Source organism: Thermobia domestica, chromosome 1, assembly GCF_964235325.1.
Source record: "Thermobia domestica chromosome 1, izTheDome1.hap1.1, whole genome shotgun sequence".
In the NCBI taxonomy this organism is placed as follows: Eukaryota; Metazoa; Arthropoda; class Insecta; order Zygentoma; family Lepismatidae; genus Thermobia; species Thermobia domestica.
This window is the reverse complement of record NC_137454.1, coordinates 156,734,726-156,761,642: the sequence shown is the minus strand read 5'-3', so window position 1 is coordinate 156,761,642 and position 26,917 is coordinate 156,734,726. Positions and strand designations below refer to the sequence as shown.

The window sequence follows — 26,917 nt, the reverse complement described above, 5'->3', positions numbered from 1 at the left end:
TATTATTTGGAAACTTAAGTTGTTGCACCGAAGCAGGTATTAAATCTTTTAAGTAGAATTCACACAATGTATTAGCTCACTTGACAATTTCTTTCTTTCTTTATATATATTGCCACAAATGGTGATTATACCTAGAGATGCAAAAAAGCTGGCTTTTTTGAATCGATGGTTTTTTTCACATAAAAAGCCGGCTTTTTTGGGAAAAAAACGAGAATTTTGGAAATTTTGGCTTTTTTCAACTTCATGATTTTTCTATCTAAATAGCTTTCTTATAGTATATTCTATAGTTAGATAAGAATTCCATGACCTGAATGTGATATTTCGCTCTGAAATTCACCATCAAGATGGATGGAGCACATGTTTTACGAATTAAAGCTAACATGAAGAATGTAGTATTTGGGGGTAATTTTAGAGGCTATTTAACTTTATTTTAACTTTTGAGTTATCGACATCTCTTTTCTTCTCTAGTTTGTCATCCGTGTTTCATTTCTAAGAGCTTTTAGTACTCTAGCTTCTAGCGCAAAAGTTAAACTTGCCCGTTTTTCTATTTATCCGTCAAAGCGTACGTTTTTCAATATATCCGTCAAGCCGTACTTCCATATTTCTGTTATACTGTAGCTGTGAAGTGATTTAGCAATAATTTTCCGGACACAACCTTGAATACCAATTTAGACAAATAATCAGTAGCGGATTTAGAAAAGTACTTTAGGAGGGTTTTTTCTGATTGTTTCGTTTCCTAAAAAGTCCTAATTTTATTTGGGAAGTGCTTGAAGTTTATGAGTACAAGCATAACTAATATTTCGTTTCGTTTATATGTTTAGCAATAATCTTCCGGATACAACTTTAAAAATCATTTTATACTGAGAATCAGTGGCGGATTTAGAAAAGTATTTTGGGAATGGTTTCTTACTAATGTTTAGTTTTTTTAAACATTCGTAATTTTTATTTGACGGGAGCTTAAAGTTTATGAGTAAAGGCATAAATAATAGATATTTCGTTTGTTGCAGACATTCCGTAACTTTGGGGAACGGGCTTCAGTCCGAAAGACCGTCCCCCTAACCTTCGCAAAACCATCACTACTGGTAATTAGTAATAATAACGATTTAAAAACAATAAAAAAGGAAGTCGCCCAACTCACAGTACACGCACTATTTCTACTTTCACAGATGGAATGAAGAAAAGCTTTGTCAGAATGGTCGAAAGCTGGTTGAATCCCGGACTTCCCGATAGAAGCGCAAAAGCTAATCACTCAGTCATGTTTGTTGTGGAGTTGTATTTAGCTTAACTTAAATATATTCCGTAGTTTTTTTTTTTGGGGGGGGGGGGAGTTCCGTAATGATATCTTGAATCCCTCTTGTTAAAAATTCAGAAAACTTGAGGATTGGGTAAACTGTGATGGTGGTTCTATAAAACTTAACTATAGAATTTCAAGAATATACAGAACCAAAAGCTCTAGATGTGCAGTCTTTAAGTGTATCATATAAATCCTAGTATTTCTCTTATGTTTTATTTTAATTTTATTTTGTTTCAAAAAGAGGGTATGGAATATTTTGAAGTAAAAATACTATATACTATTTTGCTAGTTATTTGTGTATTCTTTAAAAAGAAGTGTTTACTTTTAGGGTTGGCTGGTTTACACCAACTTTTTTTTGATAACTGGTTTAAACCACAAAAATAAAAAGAATGAAAAATGCGAATCGTGTGAACTTCATGGTAACGTTTCCAGATATCAAACCACCTGCAATAGTTTTATTTCCCTTTCACCTTTTAATCAAGGTGTCCCATGTTCAATTCTCGGTCGAACCACAAACCTTCTTTCATGCGTAACCCAAGTAGCGGTTCGGATGTCAGTTTAAGCGAAAGTCTTCTCCTTGATAACCTCGGTATTTCGTAAGGATGTTAAGCCTAAATATACGAATCAAACCAAATTGTATATTTCTGCATGCCTAAATGCGTCTTGTTTTATAAAGAAGCCAATATTGCTTAAACATATTGATAGAAATTGGCAAAATTTATCGATTGCCTACGTAGCTTCCAACATTAGCTTGGATTGGACTTTCAATGATATCTACGTACCGGTACTAAATTTGTAATTTAATACCTCAGTTTTAGCGTACTGATTATGGTACGTTGACCTTTAAATTTTACATGCAAAGCAATAACAGGATTTTCCCGTTATTGTATTACATTTCAAGTAATGACGGGATTTTCCCAATGGCTAGGGCGGGAGATTCTCAACTTAAGAAATTTACTGACCGCACTTCTTTAAGCTTATGGGAGTTCTTCCGGCATAACCCCGCTGTTGCATAATAACATCAAGGCGAAAAAAACGTATTTCTGTGAATATGTAATATAAATACATAAAGCAAAAAATCTAAGTCAAAAAAGCCTGGTTTAAACCAAAAAAGCCTGGTTTAAACATCCCCCCAAAAACGGGTTTTTGGCGTTTTCAAAAACAACCACGGTTCTTGCCAACTCTGCTTACTTTTGTATATAGGAGGTTAAAAAATTCTTATTATATACATTGGTTAATCCTGTGGAATTCATTATGTAAATATGTCGAAGAAAAATTGTTTGAAATATTTTTTCGAAATTCATAGTTTATTTTCGATGTTTTATATTATTATCAGCATCAACCACTAATTAAATGATTTTTGTGTTATAGAGAAGCGATACAAAGTCTGTTTTATCAATTTAAAGCAGTATTTTGAAAAAAGCCCAAAATTTCCCAAGCAAAAAAGCAAAGCAGAAAAAACCGAGTTTTTTTCCAAAAAAGCCGGTTTTTTTCCGAGCCCTTGCATCTCTAATTATACCATTTTTCTGTTATGTCATTCATCATTTCACGCTGCGATTTCAGTTGCTGAATAATTGTCTTCAAACATTGATTAAAAAGGAAAACACGACATTTCTCCTCTGGATATTCCAATTGTTCATTAACTGCCCTCGCTTCTATTAAAATGCATTGAAAATTTTGTTTTAATGCCGCCAAGCTTGCTTCAATAATAAGGATGTTCAATTGACGGGTCCTCCAAATATATTGAAACAATGTTGACTGCCTCGAATATTTTACACTGTAACACAAGCATTACTAAAAACCCAAAGGCATTTATTTTGTTACTTATCTTCATTACTTTTCGTATTTCGTCAGTCTTATTGGAAAACAGAATATTCTCAAGACAAATCATGACTTCTGTATATAAATCTGTTCTTCAAAGCAAATGCACTCTCAAAGCGTGAGGAACATCTTGTAGGACAAAGTTTCTTTAGCATTCAATCTAGGACACTATTAAGTTTCTATTGTCCTCGTGTCTGTCGTGAGTAGACTTTCATATGCAGGGTGTTTCAAAACAACACCAATAACGTTTGGGAGGTGATTCTTGACACCAAGATAAGACAAAAAGTATAGACCAACCTGGGTGCAGAAATGCTTCCTTTCGGAGTTATAGGCTGCCGAAGATATGAAAAAATAAACTTTAAAGGTCCATAGCTCTAAAACTATGAGACCTACCATAGTCGGGTCAAGACTGAACCAGAGTTTAACGTTCTGTTGGTGTTTCATTGTCTAGCAACCACGAGAAAACGTCTGTCTGATCTTATTGCCACAAATGGTGATTATACCATGTTTTAGTGTCTCCATGCGTAACACGACGTGACTTCTATACTATTTTCCTTTTGTGGAGATAGTCGTGGCGGGGACGGTGGCTCACTAGTAGAACGCTGTCACTTTGCTTGAGATCCAGTTATTCCCTTTCGCTCTCCCTCTTTTACCTTCCACCTTTGTTGTTTCGTATTTTCTAAGACTTTCATTTCGCAGTCTAGTCAATTAGATCTGTTTAGCTGCAAATCCTGATCATTCTCTTGTAGCTATTGAGCTATAGAGCTGGCATCCCTTACCGCATAATACAATTATTAATACGTCTGTGAACATATTGCTGCAGGAAAACTGACCAAAGTAAAAAAAATATATATATATATATATAGGGATGCGTAATTTGTGCACTATATTGAGAAATGATTATTACATTTTCAATACACATATTTTAATGTGTGTATGTTTTGTATGTATGTAGATAGATTTAAAAAATATCATACAACTAGATACGAATACGCAAAAAATATCCTGGTGATACAAGAAGTTGATGGAGAAATGATCCCAATAAATTACCTCAAATTGGAAGCATTTCATAGTGACCAGTCTTTGAAAGACTAAATTCGTTGGCTTAAGTTCTGACCCCTTAAGCTCCTATTCTTCAACTCCTATTATTCCCCTTGTTTACCCTCACTTTTAATATCTTGCGTAAAAAGCCGCTTGCATAGGTCTATTCACCCTTCTCGTTTTCATACTTTCATTCTCACCGTCGTGATTAATCTGATTGGGTAGAAAAGATCGATTAACTAACCAAACTCATCACCATCAAAACTCCGAACACGTATTTCAGACTTTGACCGCGTTTCTGATTTTGAAAACGCTCCTGCGTGTTCCCCTTGTATAGCTCGTCATAAGTCATTACTTGGCACCTTATATATCACTATCGTCATTAACATACCATATACAGTGTGTCAAAAGTCCCCTGTCATAGAATAACTATTATTATCAGAGTTACAACAAAATATAAGAGGGGAAACCGTCTCCAAATATGATGTTTTCAATCTAAAGTGGATTTTTTTTTAAATCGGATGAGCCGTTTGGGCTGTGCACTCTTTGTGCACCCAATGTTAAATGAAAATGCAATGTTGCCATTTACCGGGAGGCGGATAAATTTTGTAAGAGTATGGTGAATGGGAGCATGTTCGAAATGGAGGCTGGCCATCTACACATTAACATAAAAGACAGTAACTTCATTCACTTATGTTGTTGGTAAATGGCAACGTTGCATTTTCATTTCACATTGGGCACATAAAAAGTGTACAGCTCAAACGGCTCGTTCCATTAAAAAAAATCCTTCACTTTAGATTGAAAACATATTTGGAGACGGTTTTCCCTCTTACATTTTGTTGTAGCTCTGATAATAACAGTTGCCCTATATCAAGGGACTTTTGAGACACCCTGTATAACTTTTTTTAAGTATTATTGAAACGTTTGGGTTGCGAGTGGAGCAAGAAAATTTTCACCAAATCTATTTCTTTGCAAACTGACAACAGTACTTTTTCAATATGTCGCCAATACGTTTACGGGGCGCCATGTCATTTACTCTCTTCCAACACCACTTCTTTCTGTTTACTCGCTCGGTGCCCTCTTGCTATAAGCGCCTGGGACGACGGCCTCGCTCACCCTCCGTTCCTACAACTCTGAAAAGTAGATTACTTACTTAAGTAGATAAAGTAGAATGTGGGAAAAATATTGTGTCGAAATGAGAAAAAACTCCACTGTTTATGGCAAAGCCCACATAGACGTCCAGAAAGGTTATACTAAGAATTTGGAAGGTCATCGTGCATCTCGGAGCTGCTGCCACTGGGCACAACGATACACAATATTGTTGACAACAAGCGCGAGCCCAATACAGAAGAAACGACCAGAACTGGTCAACAGAAACTAGTGTTGCGTACCACACTGACAACGCCAGACCGCATGTATCTATCTATATTTTACGAGAAACAACAGACGTCCTATAACGACGGGATATGAATGGAGACAAAGATTTAACAAACTTATTTCCGTCATTTGTTCCAGATTTGATATTTTTAGTTTCTTTCAACCATATTCTAACGCATGTATGACCAGTGTTGTTTCTTCCTTGTGATATGCGTGCAGTATGTAGTGAAATAATACTTTATACAAATAACAAGTTATAATATATTTGATATATGACACTCGTTGGACAACACTCTCCAAACAATAGAGATTAATCTTAAAGTGGAGATTTCCTTTCGTGGATCAATTGCACAGCAAAAGCTTGTTTCAGTACTTATAGACTTACCAACTGTTTGAAAAATTATGTGTAAGTTGGGCAGTATTTGTCCTGACGTCCGTGATACTAGCAAAAGTGCTGGGCTTGACCTAATGAAGCAATAACAGTCAGGGGTTCAAGTATTTTTGTGGCTGACTGTACACTGTAAATATGCACTATAATAAAACAAATTAAACTTTTTCAGTTTAAAATTAGGACTTTCAGACTGAATCGCCTACTCCACATTTTGTCCGTTGTTTTCGACATTCGTTAAATCGAAAGATGAGTGTGTTCTAGTGTATTCGAAAAATTTTGCTAAGTCGGGAAATATTGATCATTTCCTTTTCTTTACTTATTCAAAAAGTGCTGAAAATGAAAATTAGCTTAAGTTGGAGGTGTGAAATCCAGTATACAAAAAGGACTCACTTAAGTTGAAAGTCTGAAATTGACATACAGACTTCAAATCAAAAAATAAAATAATATGGGTTAAGTTCAGCAAGTGCCCTCCAAAATTACATAGTTTACTGGGAAACTGAATTACACAAAATTTACTTATCAGATAAACAAAAAAAGGTAATTGTACGGAGAAATATGAAGTCTAACTTTGAGCAATACTGATGGGGTCTCAAAACCCCACCCGTCATATGTTCCTTTCTAAAGCTTTCAATAGATGACGCTGGTTTCAGGTTTACCCTCATAGTTAGCGTGCACTTTTATTGCATAAATAGGAACAAAAACAAGTACTGTGACTTTTAGCAATATGGTTTGCTTGGGGTCTGAGATACCTCACAAGAGTATATACTTTAGTGCTTTTTCGATCAAAAGATCCAATGTATTTCAGGCAAAAATTTTCTTGTAGGCCTTATATTTCGAGAACTACATATAGTGTAGCCGAACCAAAATTATCACTTAACTCAGTATGATGTGCTTATTTATTTCATAAATTGTGTTTCCTCAAAATTAATTCAAAGAACTCTTAAAATGACATAACAGATACTACTGGTCTAAGAGAAGACGTAAACTTCTACAGCTAGCCCATTTTAAAATGAGAATAAAATTGCATTATTTTATAAAATACATAACACAGTATATGTATCTGTTGGAGCGTATATGAAAAATTAAGATTTACTTGAAAACGCAAAAACAAGGAATAATGAAAAAGAACGCTCTGTCTTTATGACGAAAGAGGAAACAAACGAAGCAATTGAAAGCGACATAAGTGAAGATCAATTGGAACAGAGTAGTCACTCAATCACTAGTGACTACTTTTGTCTTGAGAAAATACATGACAATGACTATGTAGGAGGAAGTGACCATTATTTTCAGTGCAGTTTGACATTGCATATAATTTAGAGATGAAAAGAGCACAAAAGCAAGAAGAAATACATTCATTTTCTTCGTGAAAAAAAAAAAAAAATGAAATCTCATATTTTTCAACGTGAGACTAGTAACTTTTCAGTAGATTTACATCTAATCGTTCAATGAGTTCATATACATATATTCGTAACTTTGTAATACGAAAAAGAACCAAAAGAATACTGACTTAACCGTGTAATCAGAAAATAAACACACAACCAAGTCAATATTCGCAAAAGAAACGACTGTAGTTGGCAGACCCTATCCTTAATCTTTTCCACCAGTATAGTTAAGAGTCTCTTGGCCAAGAATATATTTTTCATATTTTTCAAAAATTTGCGTCTGAAGCAGGAGAAAGTTCCCATAATATTCAAATTTGTCTTTCTTTATTCAGAGTGTGCCTGATATGGAGGAACGCTTATGTCAGAGATGTTAAACCTGATATTACATCCTTACTTAAAAATAAAGGAACTTGTATTATATAGCTTTCCAAAATTGTGTTCGTAAAGGGGGAAATGCGGAAATTTATGTAAAACTAAATGTCTTTTTAAGTTTACTAAATGATCAAATGTGAGGATTCACTGAAGTTGAAGGTGAAATTCTGTTTATAAATTCTCGATTACGAATAAGGGAATACATATTTGTTTTCGGAAATTAAGCTTCTAAACGGAAAAGAGAAATTTCTATAATATATAAATGGACGTAACTATCTGCTTTCTTTTTGTGTGTGTGTGTGTGTGTGTGTGATTTGCTTCCGCTTGCTATCCAATGTTAAACAGCGAAAAGACGCTCCGGTAAATATTGCAGCAAGCAATAATTTTGTCACCTGTTACTTTCCGAATCCATGATAAAAATTATCTAACAACCATTAAGGATTGAACGTAGTCTTGGAATACTTGGAAACAGACCTGCTTATTATCTGAACATTAATATTGGATACAACTAACACCACCACATTACTTTTGATCTTGCCTCTGCAACTTGAACCATGATACTAAACCAGCAGATAGATGTTAACTATGCTCCATGGACACACTGCCCATTCGCTCCTTGGACGCCTTTCAACAATATGTTGTCAAATAAAAACCGATTGTTGACGATTGCATTAAATACTTTTTCTTCTGCAACATACACCACCTCGATTCATTGCGTACATCGACTTGTATTTGCTACTTTTCCTTTTTGGGACTTTTTTTTTATCTAGCAGTTTAAGCGTTGTTAAGTTTGTAAGATAAATTAAAACGCTAAACTAAAACATGTAAACTTGGTCATGTGCTCAGAATACATGATAATAAAGCATACCAGGGGCGTCATTTCAGACCGCTTGAGAGGGACAAAGAGCACCACCGATATAAGACTTTCACGTTTTGTACTAGTATATTAGTAGACAATCGATTAAAGTATATGCATACCTCAAACACTTCGGGGGGGATTGCCCCCTCATACCCCCGTAAATGATGCCCCTGCTACATTCATTCTCAGGTTGCTACTTAATCACTGAGAATTTCTTGGAATAATGTCTATTACACATATTAACTATTAGGTTCGCACATTTGGGTATTTTGAAAATTCTATTTTCCAGCAACGAATACTATCGCGAAAGTAAACTACATTTCAACGTCAGAAAGCGAGCAGGGAACAGCTTATTCCTGAGAAAATCGTGTCCCATTATTCACACGGGTGAAAGACTTGAATCATTGCAAATTCTTGGTTTCACAATTCCCGAAGGCTTCTTACAGTTATTCAGAGACGAAAACTAATTGCTTAGCATTTATATTTCACATTAAAGCATAGTTGAACATCCAAGAAATAGATAGTAATTAATGAGTTAATGACGTAAGGACGAAAGGAATAAAAATACAGGGAGAAACAGAACTCCGAGAAAACCCGCTCACTAGGGTTTATTTACCACAAAACCCTATCGTGCACCCATTGTTTGAATACAGTGGCTTCAGTCCTAAAAGTGAACCCTCTACCGACTACAATTGACTTGAAACAAACCGGTTCTTTCTAGTGATCGAATCGTTGGGTGCACCTCCGAAAGATGAACTGTTTTGTCCATTACTAATTTGAAATCAACTTCAGCTTTCTGATTTTATGTGTTAATTTATAGATTATTCAAAGACTGACAGAAAATAACTAATTTTAATAGTTTTTGCTTAGAACATAAAGCATCTAACATGACATATTTGTATAGTCATTAAATCATTATGAAGAATTTATTCAAAAGCACACAGAACTAAATTTCTCGAGCAGCAAATCACTGGGGAAACACTTCTGCCAAAATTTCACATACATATTTAGAAAGCACAGTTCACCTTACACAAATTCCCACTACTTTCACACTGACTGTTGTCACCTCCTTCCTCAATGATAGTGTTAAACCTTTTACTGCTAATAAAATGGCAGTCCTTAATTATCATATAAAACCCGGTAGATATATACTGTGATTTCAGAAGATTTTTCCTAAGGAAAAATTTTAATAAACGGAATGTATAACGGGTATGGTTTTACCTACTATGTATCCTGGGATTCGAATTCAATTACTGTACAGTAAACCATTCAATTACCCATTGGTTCGATACACCAGTCGAATCGATGAAATAATATATTCTTACTTACCGATAATTTCAATTTACAAAACAATTACTAAATTACATGAAAGGGGGAAATAAAATATTATAGGGAGCTAGCTTGTTTACCAGCGGGGGCTGAGGTAAAGGGGGAAAATTTCAACAATTCTTCTGCCTGACTCTTGCAATACTCCCTTACCCTCCTTCTATATGTCAGCGTTGCCAGGGTTAAAAGTTTGTCACATGAATGTCATTCTGAAGAGTTAGTGTGAGTTGGTTATTTGTTGTGTGCTGTTGTGGTTGCGGTTTTGTTGCTTATTATTCATTTGACAATGGCTTCACAGCATAAGAGAGGGCAAACTATGCACAGCGAAGCTAAAGAAGTAATAAGGAAGGCCATAGTGCAGTGCGACGAAAAGTGAGGGAGAAAAAACTGAAGCATTTGTTATCACAGCGTATACAGGGATCTTCGATAGGGATTGCATAATTGCAGAAACTCTTTGAATTAAGTGAGTATTAGCTGAATTTTTTGACAACGCACTGGCAACCCTGCCCAGGATCGTCGAGTGACCGTTTCTTGGCGACGGGGTGGGGAACCTACCAATCAACTCTGAATTCCTCAGCCTCGCATTAAAGCTAGCTCCCTATATTACTACTGGCAAATGCCGGGTTCGACTCCTCCTTATGTCCCTAAGTAGCTTCGGGGTACAGGAGAAACTGTACAAACATTGGAGAGCAAACAATAATAATTACTGCATTGCGCTTTAAAAAATGCGAAAGAACATGTAAGATTAATGCTTCATTCTTACCAATATGAAACGTAATATTAACATCACTTCTGTAACATGAAATATCACTCCCACAGAACACTAACATATAATATTGAAATGTATAAAGAAGAAAATTTTTAAATTACATATTAAATTTACTTATTTATTTATTTTGTATAATATTATATATATATATTTGTTTACATTTTCATTTTATACCCTGTGCCCCTTTTCTGATCGCAACGCGAGACGGTTTTCACGGCATGATACATGCGAAAAACGATATACGGTACGCGGAAAGGTTTATGTTCGAGATTTCGAGATCACACACGAAGACAATCCATAATACCACTGGAACACAGCTGTTTTGGAACTACGAAGAATATAAGATGATGCCTAATTAACTGTATAAAATTAGATTCCTATCATCAACAACGGATGAAATGCAGGCCTCTTTCTTCTGTTGAATTCACTACGGTATCATAATTTGACGTCGTCTTCCTTCGACTAACACTTTCTGAGAAATGCTTCGTTTTCCGCGTCATTTCTGCTGGTAGCTAGGAGGCGTAATAATACAACTGCACCATTAGAAATAGTCCAACTCGAATGTTGTAAAGAGGTATTTAATAACATTCCACTTTGCACGAAAAATATTGTTTTCAATATAATAAAATGTACTTTCTGGGAATGTTGTGTTTCCTTCAATAGTTTATTTTTTGTGATAATATGGAAATAATACGTCGAAACTTCACATCATAGCACATTGATATGTAATCACATGATCTGCGAGTGTCTGGTGGTCCATAGGGAAATTTGCTTCCAAACTTGGGCTAATCTTAAGAAAGTGAAAATCTCAAGAAGTAAGAGGCTACTTTTCGGGTGAATATTCAGTGAAACAAAATAGTCTCTCACAAAATTTTTAAAAAATGAATAAATTTTTTATATAACTTGGTGCCTTCAGTTATAAGGGTAAAAACAGTACTACGAAAATACTGGTAACCTAGGTTGAGCTCAATTGAAGAAATGTCCCAAGGGGAATTTCGTAGCTCCAGAGGGTTTCTTCCCCATCTGACTGAATATATCTTTCTTCTGTGCACTCAAATATACGAGTCATAAATTAATGTTGAAAAAACGTAGCATGAAAAATTAAATCACACCAGCACTAATGCTTGAAGAAAATTATGGTATTGTTTATAAGATTGTTATAAATATACCACATTGACTTGATCCCTAGTCTTCCGTCGCAAGCGCTGCTATCGGCTGAAGGAATTCCACTCTCTCTCGCTTAGCAACAGCTGAACCCTTATTGGCTGAACGCGTGGGTGTGTGAGGGTGTGAGCTTTAGTTCGCATTTTTGCCACGGCTCAAGACATTTTGGCAGCACAATAGTTGTAAATTATTGTGTACTGAAAATTACCTGCGACGATTTGCAACCGGAAATATTATCTTAAATTTTCACAAATGTTTTGTGGAAGTAAATACTACAATTTCTTACTCCAAAATCGAATTTTTCCAACGAGAGCAGCGAAGGATCTCGTAGCAGCAAAATTCCGATTATCGAACTCAACAGAACACTTATAATAAAGACGGTATGTGGTAACATGGATATTTCAGGCCAAATGAATTTAACATAATAGAGTTGAAATAAAATTATTGTATGCTTATTGGAGTTTTAGATTGTTTGCGTTTATAACAATGCTGTCTCATCTCTTACCTAATTTTCCTTTGTGCAGATTTAAGGTTTCTGTTCGAAAACATTTTTATCAATTTGAGATAAACCTGTGAAGAACCGCTACCTTCATGATTATAATACTGCAATTTAATTCCTGTAATATATAGATAAAATCTGATGTACGTGTATTCTTTCTTCTGAGGTTCCTAATAGGTCTTTAAAATTATTTTCTAGAACTCATGGGAAACATGTGCCCATAGATGGAGAGACGTATTTTGCTACTGCAAGATTTTTCGCCACTCGTTTTTCATTTATTTTCAGTTTGAAAAATTCGGTTCTGGAGTAAAAAGTTGCGATTATAGTTCCATAAAACATTTATGGAAATTAAGATATTATTTCTAGTTACAAACAATCAGAACCAATTTTTCAGTACACAACGATTTGCAACTAAGAATCGTAAAAACTGCACAATAATTTTCCATATATCAGTGTGATTAATTTTTGCTGCCACATATTTGCAATCATTATGAGTGTCTTATGTACTTAAATGCACAGAAGAAGGATATATCTATCGGATTTTATCATGGAATTTGAGGACTAGGATGAAAATAATGAATTTTGAAGATTGGTTTTTATATGCTAATGGTAGTCAGGAAAAGCCAGATGAGAGATTTCTACACAATACAGTTTGTTTAGCAGCGAAACTTTTAGCGCTAGTACTGAGGAAGGAATAAGCAGTACTCCGAAACCATACTCAAGTATTGAGAATTGCTGGATGTTTCAGGTTCTCTCCTTTTAAAATAGTTAATATACATTCAATCATTTCTTTGAGTAATTAATCATTCACCTGAATATGTTAACAATTTGTTTCTCTCTTCAAGGATAATAAAACATACTGAAACTGATAATTTATAATTAAAATTTGTCAACGATACAATGACTTTCTTATTTTACGTCAATAATACATTCATATAGGTAAAGTTCAAAAAGGCAAATAATGTTATTTTTATGTTTATTAATTCAATTGGTATATGTTTTTTACAAATATAATTGTAGCTAATTTTTTGAAATAAATTTCTTTCTGGTTTCTAAACAATATTTACATGTTCGGATTAAAATAATATGTACAAAGGAAGAGAAAATAAACGTCCAGTAGCATATATATCTTCGGCATATTGCTGAATGCTAAAAGTTCTTTCTAAATCATTATTCGCTATTTAATGCACGAACGTATTTTCGGAAATAATGTAACAATATTGTACTCTTCGGTAAGCGAACGAAGACAAAAATTATAACTTTATACAACAATAATTAAGTGCGTATAATTTTATCACCTGTGATACTGTACATGAAACTAGTTTATTATAGATATATTTTTATAAAAACATGATTAATATTGAGAAAGTGTTTTCGTTCTTTTCTTTCTTTTAAATTACTCTCGATCATATACAACTTACATATACATATATATAAAAATTAATTCTAACATTTGGAAAAACAGTAATTTGGTACAAAACGAAGCACTGTAGACTAAGCTTCTAACATGAGTAAAGATATCTATGTATATATACGTATTATGATCATGTAACACCTATTAAGATAAATTGTCATCCTTTGAAAACATTTAAAAAGTAAGTTTTGAAATTACTTTTATCTAATATGTACAAGGATAAAGAATTTGATTTCTTTTTAATATGTAAAATATAGGAATACGACCCAATGTATACACTACACTTACAACTTTCCTCCCTCCCCCCTCCATATTTATAAATTACTTTGCCTCGAACAGTCTTCTTTTTTTCACCAGAAGTATGTAATTGAAATTAAGCGCTTTCATTTTTCACGACGAATATAAGACTTGATCTTTGTATCATTGTCTATATAATCTTATAATACAAAAATAAGATTAAACCTTGCCTGCTAGCACATTTTCAAGGGAAAACTATTTTCTACATGAAAACGTTCTATATCGAACTTTCAACTCAATTATAATACATAAAATGAGTACAACAGCTACACTGATATACATAAACAGATAGTCACTCTTAAAAAATTACTATTTACTTTTAAATAATATATTTCTTTTAGTATTCCAATTGTGCATTATTTTCTTCTTTCTATATGCTCAGTCTTCCCTTCATGACGAGACAAACAATTCATTCTCACCCAGAATTCCTAACTGATAAATGAAGGTTGATTCTGGCAGTCATTCAAGGTTCAAACGCGGGAGATACAGGCCTCTCTTGCTTAGCCAGACACTGAAACGAAGAACAACATTAATTAGGTGGATAAGGAATACCAAAAATATCGAATGCTATTATTCTAAGGCCATCGTAACCTGAGCTCTGACAGATCTAACATCGTGCAAGTTTACGACAGTGTTGCGAACTGTCGTAGCAAGAAGAATCAAAGCGACCACTTGACAGAACGATGAAAGAATCGAATTACTTTATCACTGAAATTGTCTACAATTAAAAGCCATTCTCTAACGTAAGTAGTTTTCATTATATATACAGGGTGGGCCATTTTAATTAATCCACGGAAATATCTGAAAAATGATAAAACATAGAAGAAATGTTTCAAGTACACGTTACATATTGCTAAGGGGGAAACCCAATTCTGCCAAAAGTACCCCTCTCCGCCCCCCCTAAATGGGGGTGACGGGGGGTAACTTTGAAATGTCAAATGGGAACATGGGTCGAGTAATACCTCGTTCGAAAGGTTTTGGAAAACTAAGTAACGCTGTACCAAAAGATGTTCCATATTGTGCACCGGTTTCAAAATGGCCGCCATAATATGGTTCGGAAACTCCAGTACCCGTAGTATGAAAACCATGGAAGGTAAATGAATGGAACAAAATTGAAATACATAAATATCATAGGGCATATCGAACGGTGTGGTCCCTGTGATCCCAGTGGCCTCCCTAAAGGGGTCTTGGGGGCTAACTTCAAAATTTCAAATAGTAACATGAGTCGAGTGGTACCTCGTTCGATAAATCTTGCAAAATCTAACATATTGCAGGAGAAAACGATTGATGTGAAATGGCAGTGTTCTCAAAAGGCCGCCGAAACATAGTATCCGTGTCAGAGAAAAGGTTTAGTACCCGAAGTATGAAAGCGATTGGAGATAAATCAACAAAAGAAAAACTGGAGTAGCTAACTGACGTAAGGCACATCGAGAGGTGTTGTCGGGATGACTCCAAGGGCCAACTGAAAGGTATCCGGGGTCAACTTGAAAATTTCAAATAGCATCTTGAAGCGAGTAACATCACGTTACATAGACAAATTAATATCAAACAGCTTCTGTAAGAAAATTTTCGACATGAGACGCCGTTTTCAAAATGATCGCAAAGACATGGTGACTGTGTCTAAGAAAACGTCTAGTGCCCATAGTATGAATACGGTTAGACATAAATGAAAATAACGAAAATTAAATAGGAAAACCACGGAGGCGTTCTAAGGCTCGAGAATAATACAACAGAGATAAAAATATTAGAGTAAAATTGCCATAATGTATAGAGAGAAATCCAAGTCCTCCAAAATAATCTCTCCCTGCGCTCTGTATGTGAGTGGGGTGGAAAGTAAAGTGAAAGTTCAAACAAGAACTCTACTTTAATTCGTAAATTAAGGCTAACCTTAGAAATAGGGATGGTGTGGTTGAAACATTTGTTTGTGAGGATGACGCTGTAGTGACTAAAAAAAGAGAAACTTTTATGCAATGCGTGCTGGTTATTCAGAAAGCATTTCGGGGATATACGTACACACCGTTTCGTCCCTCAAGCTCACAATATGACATGAATGCTAATAGTTAATCAAAATGTAACTGGCCATCCGCGTTAACTTAGTGCACCAAGTCTCCATGCATGAAGTCTGCCTTCCAAACAGCATTGGGTAGGTCAAGCGTACGCCCAAACCGTTGTCCGGTCGGACATTGAAATTTTGAAGTTAGCCCACAAGACCCCTTCAGGGAGGCCACTGGGATCACAGAGATTACATCATTCGATATGCCCTATGATATTTACGTATTTCAATTTTGTTCCATTCATTTACTTTCCATGGTTTTCATACTACGGGTACTGGAGTTTCCGAACCATATCATGGCGGCCATTTTGAAACTCGTGCACAATATGAAACATCTTTTGGTACAGCGTTACTTAGTTTTCCAAGACCTTTCGAACGAGGTATTACTCGACCCATGTTCCCATTTGACATTTCAAAGTTACCCCCCGTTACCCCCATTTACGGGGAGCGGGGAGGGGTACTGTTGGCGGAATTGGTTTTCCCCCTTAGCAATATATAACGTGTACTTCAAAAATTTCTTCTATGTTTTATCATTTTTCAGATATTTCCGTGGATTAATTAAAATGGCCCACCCTGTATATATATATATATATATATATATATATATATATATATATATAAAGATATAACATTATATGTCTTACGCAGAGTCGTTCTGACGCGTGTTTAGTGTCATACTAAAGAGTTGAGTTGATTTTGAGTTTAACGTCTCTTTCAGCAGCGAGGTTATATGAGACGTGGACCTACTGATTAATGTGGAATCCGTACCACATGAGCTTCCGCCGGGAATTGAACCGGGGGCTCCCATGCCAAAGACGTACGCTAACCGCTTAGCCACGAAGAAGCTCGATGTCATACTAAAGAGTTCGACTAACATATGTTTCCATGCAGTAGTCAGACATTTAGTATGACGCTAATCATACGTCAAAACGATTCTGCATAAGGCCTGTGTTTAGAAGTAACGGTTGTTTTCTTTACGATTTTGTAAACTATCTTAACGCAAACTAATTTGTTTGTTTCTTTTGACTAATACTTTCGTCAGGAATAATGTTAAATGATATTTTTTGTTGTAATACATAGGTAATTCTTTTCCCACAAAATGTGCCCCTTGTTATATTGTATTGTTACAGAAGATAAACGTGGCAACCGCGCTTGATCGCACGTGAGAGTTGTCAGAGCTCTTCTTAGCGCGGCCTTACTCTAAGATTGAAATGAAATATACTCTGTAATTTCAGTAATTGACTAATTTTGTCAATTCAATTACTTGTTCAAAATGATGAACCCAACTAAATATTTGCGATTCTAAACTCCAGTTTCACATGATTGAATCTCATTTCAAGCAGCTCTATACAACATCAGAGTTTCCTTATTTGGCAACCATGACTTTCCTGCCTTTTCCAGGTTACAATTTAAATATCTAGATCTATATATAATGTAAAAAGGAACTATAGTTTCACCGATAAGGGGGTTCCTCATCTACTACGCAAGTACATGTATATAATGTATGTGTAAGTTGAGAAATTTTGCAAAATGAACAAATTTATTCTATAAAATATTCCCTACCAAACAGCTGGATAAGGCAAAACGGGAAATGGGTTCTGAGAACTAAAAATCCCCACTTAAAATTCCCTGATTTTTTCAGGTTTTTCCAGCTTTTCATGAAATTTCCTTACTTTTCCAGCTCTTTTACTAATGGGCTGAATTCCATAACTTTAACAAATCGGTGGGACCCTGCATATGTTTCTCTCTCTTTTGCAACGATCTCCTAAAATTTTACATAAATCAATTAATTTACAGTAATAATAAACTTTTTAATGAGGAATCCTTTAAAAAAGCCTTTATAGGATTGTTTTTATTTAATTATCTCAAGCTTTTCGCATACAGCAAGTGCAAGTTTTACAACTATTTAACATGAAGTTAATACTGCAACAGAATATAAAAGGAAAATATAAATAAACAAACAAAAACTATGCCTAGTTCACAAAACTGCAACAATGACTGCTGTTCATTTATACGAGGTGTATTTTTTAGTCTGTACCTTAATCTACTTTTCTAAATAGTTTCCACCAATATTAAGGCACTTATTGTATAGTACAACAAGCTTTTCAATACCATTCTCATAGAAGTCTCCCGCCTGATTTGACTACCACTGCAACACGGCCGTTTCGACATTGTCACCGTGGCGCTGACCACACTTGGATGCCATAGAGAACACTTCTTGAAGCTTGAGGAAATTTATCAGATAACGAAAAAATCGTTAAGTGTCTGTTCTCTTTCACATTTTTGTCAACTTTCTGCACCAACCCCTTAGTGATGACACAAAGTCGCCCACTTCGCTCCTCATAATGAACATTCGTGCGATCATCTTTGAAAACTCTAACCCATTTCCGTACGATTTCATTGCTCATAATGCTTTCTCCTTACACTCCACTAATTTGGCGATGAATTTCAGCCATTTTCATGCCTTTAGCACTAAGAAAACGAATCACAGCGCGTATTTCACAGTTGGCGGGAGTCTCAATCGGCAGAAGCATTTTAACTACTCACAAACATACGTAAACACGTTTGAATATTTCTGTAATGGTGTCTGACTGCTAACAGATGTAGATACACAGCGCGCATGCATGGGATATTAACCACAGCGCTGCATGGGCCGAATTTTAAAACACTACTTACTTAAAAGCACGCCTCGTAGTTTGAAAATCTTAAAAAGCATGTTGTAAGAATTAAGCACAATCAGATACATTGAGCATCTCAAACAGAAATAATAGATCATCTCTTAACCCACGTCGTGAGTTTGGACGATAAGGAAAATATAAATATATAGCATCCCACGTTTCACACCAAAGATTCCGTATAAATGCATCTTGTTCAGGAAGAAAATCTTTTTTAAACTTTTTACAATAGTCCGCAAAGAGAACATTTGAGGATGAAGAAATTAAATGTGATGACAGAGCACCAATGTAAACATGAAACAAGAGATGTACTAAGACACTAACCTGGGTACTCCAAAGGAAACATAGGTAAAAGAGAAACCGGAAGAATAACTGATTGCAGTTCTTCAGAAGGGAGGCAACATTATCTTTAAAGCTCGTTTCAACGAAGTTAGTGAAGACGGTTTGTGTTAACTTCGTCAGAGTTTCGGAAAAATCTATATATTATATATATATATATATAGGGTGTTTCAAAACAACACCGACAACGTTTCAGAGGTGATTCCTGACACCAAGATAAGACAAAAGTAGAGACCAATCTGGATGCACAAATGCTTCCTTAAGAACTAATATGTGCTCTATCTAAAAATCCATGTTTCAGAAACCTAAGGTACTTCCGCAACAATTTTTATAGAGGTAGTTTGTGAGTACTTTAAATTATAACCCCGTAGCCAAACTCCCGTATATATAGCAAATGGTTTGTGAAATTTTGTCTTCATTGTCCGACTTACTATATTGCATTACTCAGTGAATTGTACTCATAATTAATGCCAGTTCATGTCGGTAATGATCAACAAAAGGAAGTCTGATGAAGATATTAAATATGTGGTCATACAAGAATACGCAATCATAACGATGTGTCTCACTTAAGAATACAAACCAATTGTTCAGGAAAGTATATTCATACAATAAATATACACAAAAATGTCTACTGCAAATACACCTAACTACCCACTCAAAAACTGAAATAAATAGTGCAATTACAATGTACAAAATTCCATCAGCATTCTACTTAAGATCTTAACTTGAAACTAAGATTCACAATACTTAGTACAGGATAACGTTAAAAAAAAATCCTTCAGCTAGTAACGATTACGTACATTTGAACTAGTAAGATGTGGGTCTACTCCACTTGACGTGTGATTCGAAATTCATGTAAGATCAAAAATAGGAAGCTGAAGAAGGCACTTATCACTCTGGTATCTGGCAACTTAATTTAATAGGGATTTAATGAGGATACCAGCGAAGAGATATTGTTCCCATCACAAAGATGGCCAGCAACAAGAACATTCACTCAAATTGATTGCCAATTTTAAAAGCAAAACAAAAATAAGGACAGAAATTTAACATGAATTTATAAAATGATTTTTAAGAATAAAACTAAAGCAAACTCATAATTTAATTAGCAACATCATCATCATCAATTATTATTATTATTATTATTATTATTATTATTATTATTATTATTATTATTATTATTATTATTATTATTATTATATGAATAATAATAATAATAATAATAATAATCATCATCATCATCATCTCTATATTTATTATTTTTTAAATGTAAAAAAGAATCTATTTCATCACACACTTCTACACCAGCACTCCATTTTCGACAACGACAAACACATTCAATGTTACCAGAACACAGAACAGGAACTGGAGACCACAGTTTAGCACTATAATTTTTTTAAAAGAAAGAAGTCCGTCTAAGTTCAATATCTTAGGCAAATCTTTTCGGAATTAGTGATAAAAAATTGAAATAAGAATATCATCCCAGCGAAGAAATATAAAGGGAAATAGAACGGATTTACTAAATAAACTTAGAAAGCAAATCGCTGTCCATCACTATGTTTATACTACTTATTTTAAGTAAACAATTTCATCCAGCTCTTGTGCTGATGGGAAGGATTTTAAAATGCTGACTGCATTTCCTCTCTGTATTGCTAGGCTTATTCGTTGTATTAAATAGTGTTTGCTTCTTGGGTCGCCTGACTTCTTAATTAAAGTTGATCCTAACTCATTCAAAAATTCACTGGCTTCTTTGCTAAAAACTCCCATCGTTTCTATAATAATAATTAATAATAATAATAATAATAATAATAATAATAATAATAATAATAATAATAATAATAATAATAATAATAATAATAATAAAATGAAATCCCGTGAAACAACAATGATGCAATCTTAAAGGTTTTGAGTTATGTTACAATTTTCCTATCTCATAACGTGAAATCTTTCTAATCTTTCTTTCATTGATTTTCGTAATCCTTTTAAATTATAATACGAATAATAAATGACGAAAAAGGTGTACATTCTCAATTTTTAGCATTAACATAACTCAACCTTACTCTTCATTGTAGAGATTGTACAATTAACTTTAAAAGATATATTCCCAAATTTGACTGGTCGGACATATTTCCAAGTTAAATGAAAATTGTACTGTATTTTATAGTCACCTAAAAATAAATATTCTTGATTTCTTTGATATATAAAGATGAAAAGACGAAATGTAAAAATGTTTGGCGGCCAACTTCTAGACGTCTGGACCGATTTTGATAAAATTTTCGTACATTAATGGACCATGACCTAACTTAGGCTCTTACATTCACATTAGTTTTCCCGAAAGGTATATCCTACGAGGGTAGAGGGTGTTAAAAAATTTATGCCGAAAGTACAGTATCTCACAAAGCAATTAAGTCAGAAAGAAGAAACTCGGCATATACACTCATCATTAAAAATAAGAGAACATATACACCATTGTTTTGAAAATTTCAGTTTTAAGGGGAGAAGGGGCATCTTCAATATAAATAAAAATTATGTATGTATGTTTGGCATCCAGCTCCTCAAAGACCGCCGCAGCGAATTTGATTATTTTTAGTGCATGAATAAACCATGGTCTAACTTGGGATTTTATCACATATTTATGGAGGGTGGAAAAGGAATATATGTAAAAATAATACAATAATAAAAAAAAAAAATCCATTAATGTCCAATACATAGCTTTCATGATCGCTGAGATGAAAAGTGAAACTGCCGATGGCGTTTAAGTCTAAATTCATCGCCTATCGGCATGGAGGTGAGCGGTGAGAAAGGGTGATATAACGAATTTTTGTAATTACATGTTCATTGAAATGCGTATCCTAGGGGGGCTGGGGACCAAACACTTTTCATAAATCCCTGTGGGGAGAACGTGCATTTCATCTAGTAGAAGCTAAATAGGAGCGACGTAATTTTTCTCCCCTCTCTCTTTCCAGGAAAAGAACGATATAGAAAAGAAGTCTTACCCTACACCTGTGCCGAGCAGCAGTGAAATGAAATTTGTGAGAAACAGCGTGTACAAAACTTCTTTCGAGAATAGGCTTGTTTTTCCAACTTTGGCATGTCGGATACTGTAAGTTTTCCTCTTGGGATGTTTGAATTTCCAGTCTCTGGAATAGAAAAGACAGAACAAATTCAAAATTTATAATTTTAATATTTTACGGAGAAAGGTTAACTCAACTCATACGTAACAATCACTTAACAAAATAGAAATTATCTATTAATGTTCAAGAAAGAAAGAAAAAAAATCGGATTATGGTACAAAATTCACTAAGAAACGCAGGCAAGTCGGTAAGACTATGATAAACATGTATTCAAAGCAAATCATAATAAAATTGCTTAAGTTGAGTAGGTCAAAATAAGGAAGCGCTTCAACATTCATTCTTGGTAGTATATGAAATCTTGAAAGCTATTTTAATTGCTTTTGTGGTAGATGAAAATAAAAAGACTAAAATCGTCGGATTACACATACTGCCTAAAATGAGTTTTGAAGCGCTTCCTTATTTTAACCTACTCACAGAAAATGGAAAGAGCATTTCTTTTAAAAATGTTAAGAAAATATGATTATTCCTTCTAGTTTAATTCATTAGATGACAGTCACAAATCATTAATATAATGTTCTTTTAGTTAAAAAGATTTATTATTATTATTATTATTATTATTATTATTATTATTATTTAAACTTAGTTTCTTCTTTCTTTACATACATATGATGAAAACGAAAGAAAATCTATGTACTGTTTTGGGACGAAGTGAGATAATAATTTTGTGTTACGGATTTCGACACACGGGCTTTTATTTCTTTTTTCAACAATCAGTATAATGTCTTATTTTCAATACCAACTGAAATATTTATTTTCAAAATTCAAATAATTCAACGATCAAGTCCACTTTTCTCAATTTTCCGATTAAACTCCTATAGCCATATTGACACAGACCATACTTCAAGTTTTTATATTGGGCCAGTTATTAATTTAAATAATATTACTCTGTAGTAGGTTCCTATCCAGTCGCAATGTTGTCTTAGCGAGATTTTATACGTATTTTATCTGTCCATTCCTACCTTGCCTTCTTTCGAAAATGTTCCATGAGCTAAAGCGAAATATAAAGATTTTAATATTGACCATTTGTGTTTTGGTGGTGTATTAGGGAGGTTTTGTTATTGATACGAACAATACGAATGGTTCCCTCGTGTAGCACCTAACAACACATATTCAGAACTTGTGATTTATAAGATAGAACTTAAATTCGTTCAGATTATTCCTCAAAGTTTTATGGAATTTCTCTCATACATACAAGAATTTCTTTCATACATACACAGAAAGGAAAAAGACTCAACAGTGAGAGAAATAATTTTGGTAACTGATAGTTCTGTGAGAGTCAAAGCAACTAATTATACCAGCCACTGACGAAGCCCATATCGTGATGAAATGGTAGTATTGATAGCGCACTAGCTGAAAAGTGCTTTCACTATAAAAGCTAAAACCTTGTATCATCGCTTTACCAGGCAAAAGGCATTAAAGAAAAGGTAAAATGTAATAAACAAATTCGAATACAGAACAGAAGAAATAATACATCACCTTATAGTAATTTACACGTTACACAAGCAGTCTTCATTTTCTGTATGCTCGACAATATTCTTATTAGTATTATTGTTTTAGGATCATGTCACGACACTAAGTGAGTCAGTCACAAACATTCAACATTTTTATCTATTTAATTTATTTTTAATTACATTCACCATCAAGATTTTATCATGACTTCTGAAATTACGTATATATTACAGAGACAGTACGAAGAACCTGACAATTAAATTCTAATATTTTACGTACTCAAGAAAAATCAAACACTGATTTTATAATTACAGTATTTATGTCAGAGGCCGCGTACTGATATCTGGAACATTCGAAGATAAAATTTTTCCCGCTTTAATAAGAACAGAAATGAACATACATGTTTATATTTAAGTTCTTTAGCGTAATTTATTTTACATTTCAAGATCCAAGAGGACCTAGTTTCAAAAGCACCTGATTGTGATTGCATACCTATTTAGACAGATATGTCAAAAATAGTTTTTGCTTTGTTAAAAACGTGCAAATGTCGCAGAAAAGTCATATATAATCTAATTCTGCTAGATTTCCCAGAAAATAATGAAGATTTCAAGCTACTAACGAGACTATCAACTTTGAATTTTTCTCTATACTTGTAAAATGGGTTTTCTCTAAAGATTTAAAAACTAGTTATATTTCGTAATAATCGCTTAAGTATATTGAATGTTCCAAAAGTGTTGTTACAGTTACAGTCAGGACTTCCAAACCAAATAACAATAACCATACCTTGTCAAATGTACTACAGCTCACCAAATTTTGTTTCTATTCTATGTAACTAATTTTCAATATTGTTTGCTTTCCTTTCAGACTGACAAAAAAGTTTAGCATGTGGTAGTACACGGACACAAAAGCCAGAAACTGCCGTACAAAGAAACTTTCGCCGTTAAAATTAACATGATTTTCCCGCCAAATCCAGTATTTTGAAATAAATAGAAAACTTTAGGATGATGGTGAGTGACACGCCGTGGGGTGGACCACCAGGAATGTAAGAACAAAGCTATCGACAGCTTGCAAGCTGCATCGACGACGCACAAAGTCAAATCATTGTGCGCCGCAGGAATCACATGTATCCAAAAATAACTGTTCATATAACCCTGCATAAGCTTGAGCCTCAAGCTTATAAGGTTTACATCGTGAAAGAACTCAAGTCAAATGAATGTCCTTTGCGTTTTGGATTCGATTGTTCCATGTTGGACAAAGTCACTGAAGACCGTAAGTAACTACTAGTGATGGCCAGATCCGGATATCCGGACACTGGATCCGGATCCGAAATTTCGGATCTTGGATCCGGATCCGAAAAAACGGATCTTGAATCCGGATCCGAAAAAACGGATCTTATATCCGAATCCGAAACTCCGTGTCAGAAAATTCAGGTGTTCCGAATCAGCAAAGTTTTCGAAATTATTGGCAGTGATTTTCAATCCTATGCTTAAAATAAGATTTTAAGACACTTGTGGTATGTGATCGTGTGACAGCCTTGCGTTCTCTTCATTCTGTTCATATTTGGTTTTTGTGCCTTAATATATCACAATTACTCCAAATTTGATTGACTAAAACTGCCGACTTTGGTGAGAGCAATCTCACTGTCAGATTCGATTCTAGCGGAAATACTCGATCGAGAAGGTAGTAAATCTTTTTTAAAGCGGTCGTCCTGATGGAAATTTGTCCTTTGTTTTCTGTAACACTAGTCAAATGCTGCGATGAAACCTTAGTCTCAAGCCCAAGCTTCTTCATTAGGCTCAGGCTGCTTACTTTCCTAATTCTTTCTGAGTTATTGTGGTCACTGAATGAGGCCATTTCCTAGTCGTGATGGGCTAGGCCATAGCTAATAGAACAGCCCATAAAATATAGATAAAATCAAATTAAGGAGCAACTTCCTTTTCTTGCTCTTGATGAGCTTGTTTTCTTTCTTTAAAAATATGTTTCTCTGTGACCGTACCACCCCAGTTAGTATTAAGAATTGTAGTAGAGATAAAGTTCTGAATGACAATTAATGTATCAAAATTAATGTAGCTGTATGTGTATACAAAATACCATATGCAGCCTCGAGCAGTAACATGTATCTTTATAATTAGTAATCCACCACTATTGTCTGCATAGGTTGTATGAGGAGCTACATCATTCATGCAAACACATAGGCGGATCCAGGAGGAGGGCCAAAAGTCGTTCGTTCCTACCCAGCAGCACCATGAACACTGTACTTTAATAGTAACTTGTGGCAATTTCAGATCATCTAAGTAATTTTTCACTGCTAGCATCCCCAACTGCCCCCCTAAGAATCCATCCGCCCTCTCCAGGAGTCCGTTCTGGATTCGCCCCTGCGCAAACATAATTTTATACAACTCATTCAAGAGTACATTTTGTTGGCTTTTTAAAATTTTTATTTTAAAGGATTGTCATTTCTTGTGGCTACTTATGCAATTTTGTCCACAGGCATACATGCAATTTCCAGTCATTACGCAAATACATTTATATACTTACTAGACTGCGGCTAGTTGGGCTTCGCCACTAGACCCCCGTTGGGCCTCGCACCACAAAAGCCTCTAATCATAATCAATTTAAAAAGAAATGTCTGGGGATTCGCTCTTAGACACTCTGATATCTCATTTGATCGGCTTACGGCCTCGCACCTCGTAAACCTACAACCATACCGAATTTCAGTTCAAATATCAAGTTGTATGTAATAACATTCCGGTATACCGAGATATACCGAATTTCAGTGCAAGTACGTGAAGGCTCCCCCCCCCCAGCCCACAAATTTGCTCGGTCTACGGCCTCGCACATCATACGCCTGCAAATATAACGAATTTTTGTTCAAATAACAAGTTTCATTATCTAACATTCCAGGATTCCGAGATATAAAAATCTTTTCTTCCCGTCCTTATTCTTTCCTTCTGGGCCATATATATATATATATAAAACGTTGAAATACGTATCTAATTATTTTAAGTGAGGAGTCCAAATACCAAATTCCATGTTTCTAACCCTTTTAAGTTTCCGAGATATACGCATTATTATACTAATTGCAATAATTGCAATTTCCACTTTTTTTTTTTTTTTTTTTTTTTAACTTTCTACATCTTCCCTGCCCCTTCTAATTTAAACATCAAAAAACACTTAAACAAGTATCAAACTATTTTCAATGAGAAACCCAAATTTTATATATATTTTATAAATATGGATATTTTACTTCTGGGTCTGAATCTA

General features: G+C 34.5%; 1 protein-coding gene across 1 annotated transcript in view; it reads right to left on the bottom strand.

The window, feature by feature from the left end:
• Window positions 1-13,254: 13,254 nt before the first annotated feature.
• BNIP3 (BCL2 interacting protein 3) overlaps window positions 13,255-26,917 on the bottom strand; it is a 119,964-nt gene continuing 106,301 nt past the window's right edge. Inside the window, exons 5-6 of the mRNA XM_081765019.1 lie at window positions 22,067-22,210; window positions 13,255-14,517 (exon numbers count right to left, since the gene is read on the bottom strand). Coding sequence (XP_081621145.1) covers window positions 14,466-14,517; window positions 22,067-22,210 — 196 coding nt within the window. The 3' untranslated portion in view covers window positions 13,255-14,465. The remainder of the gene's footprint in view (window positions 14,518-22,066; window positions 22,211-26,917) is intronic.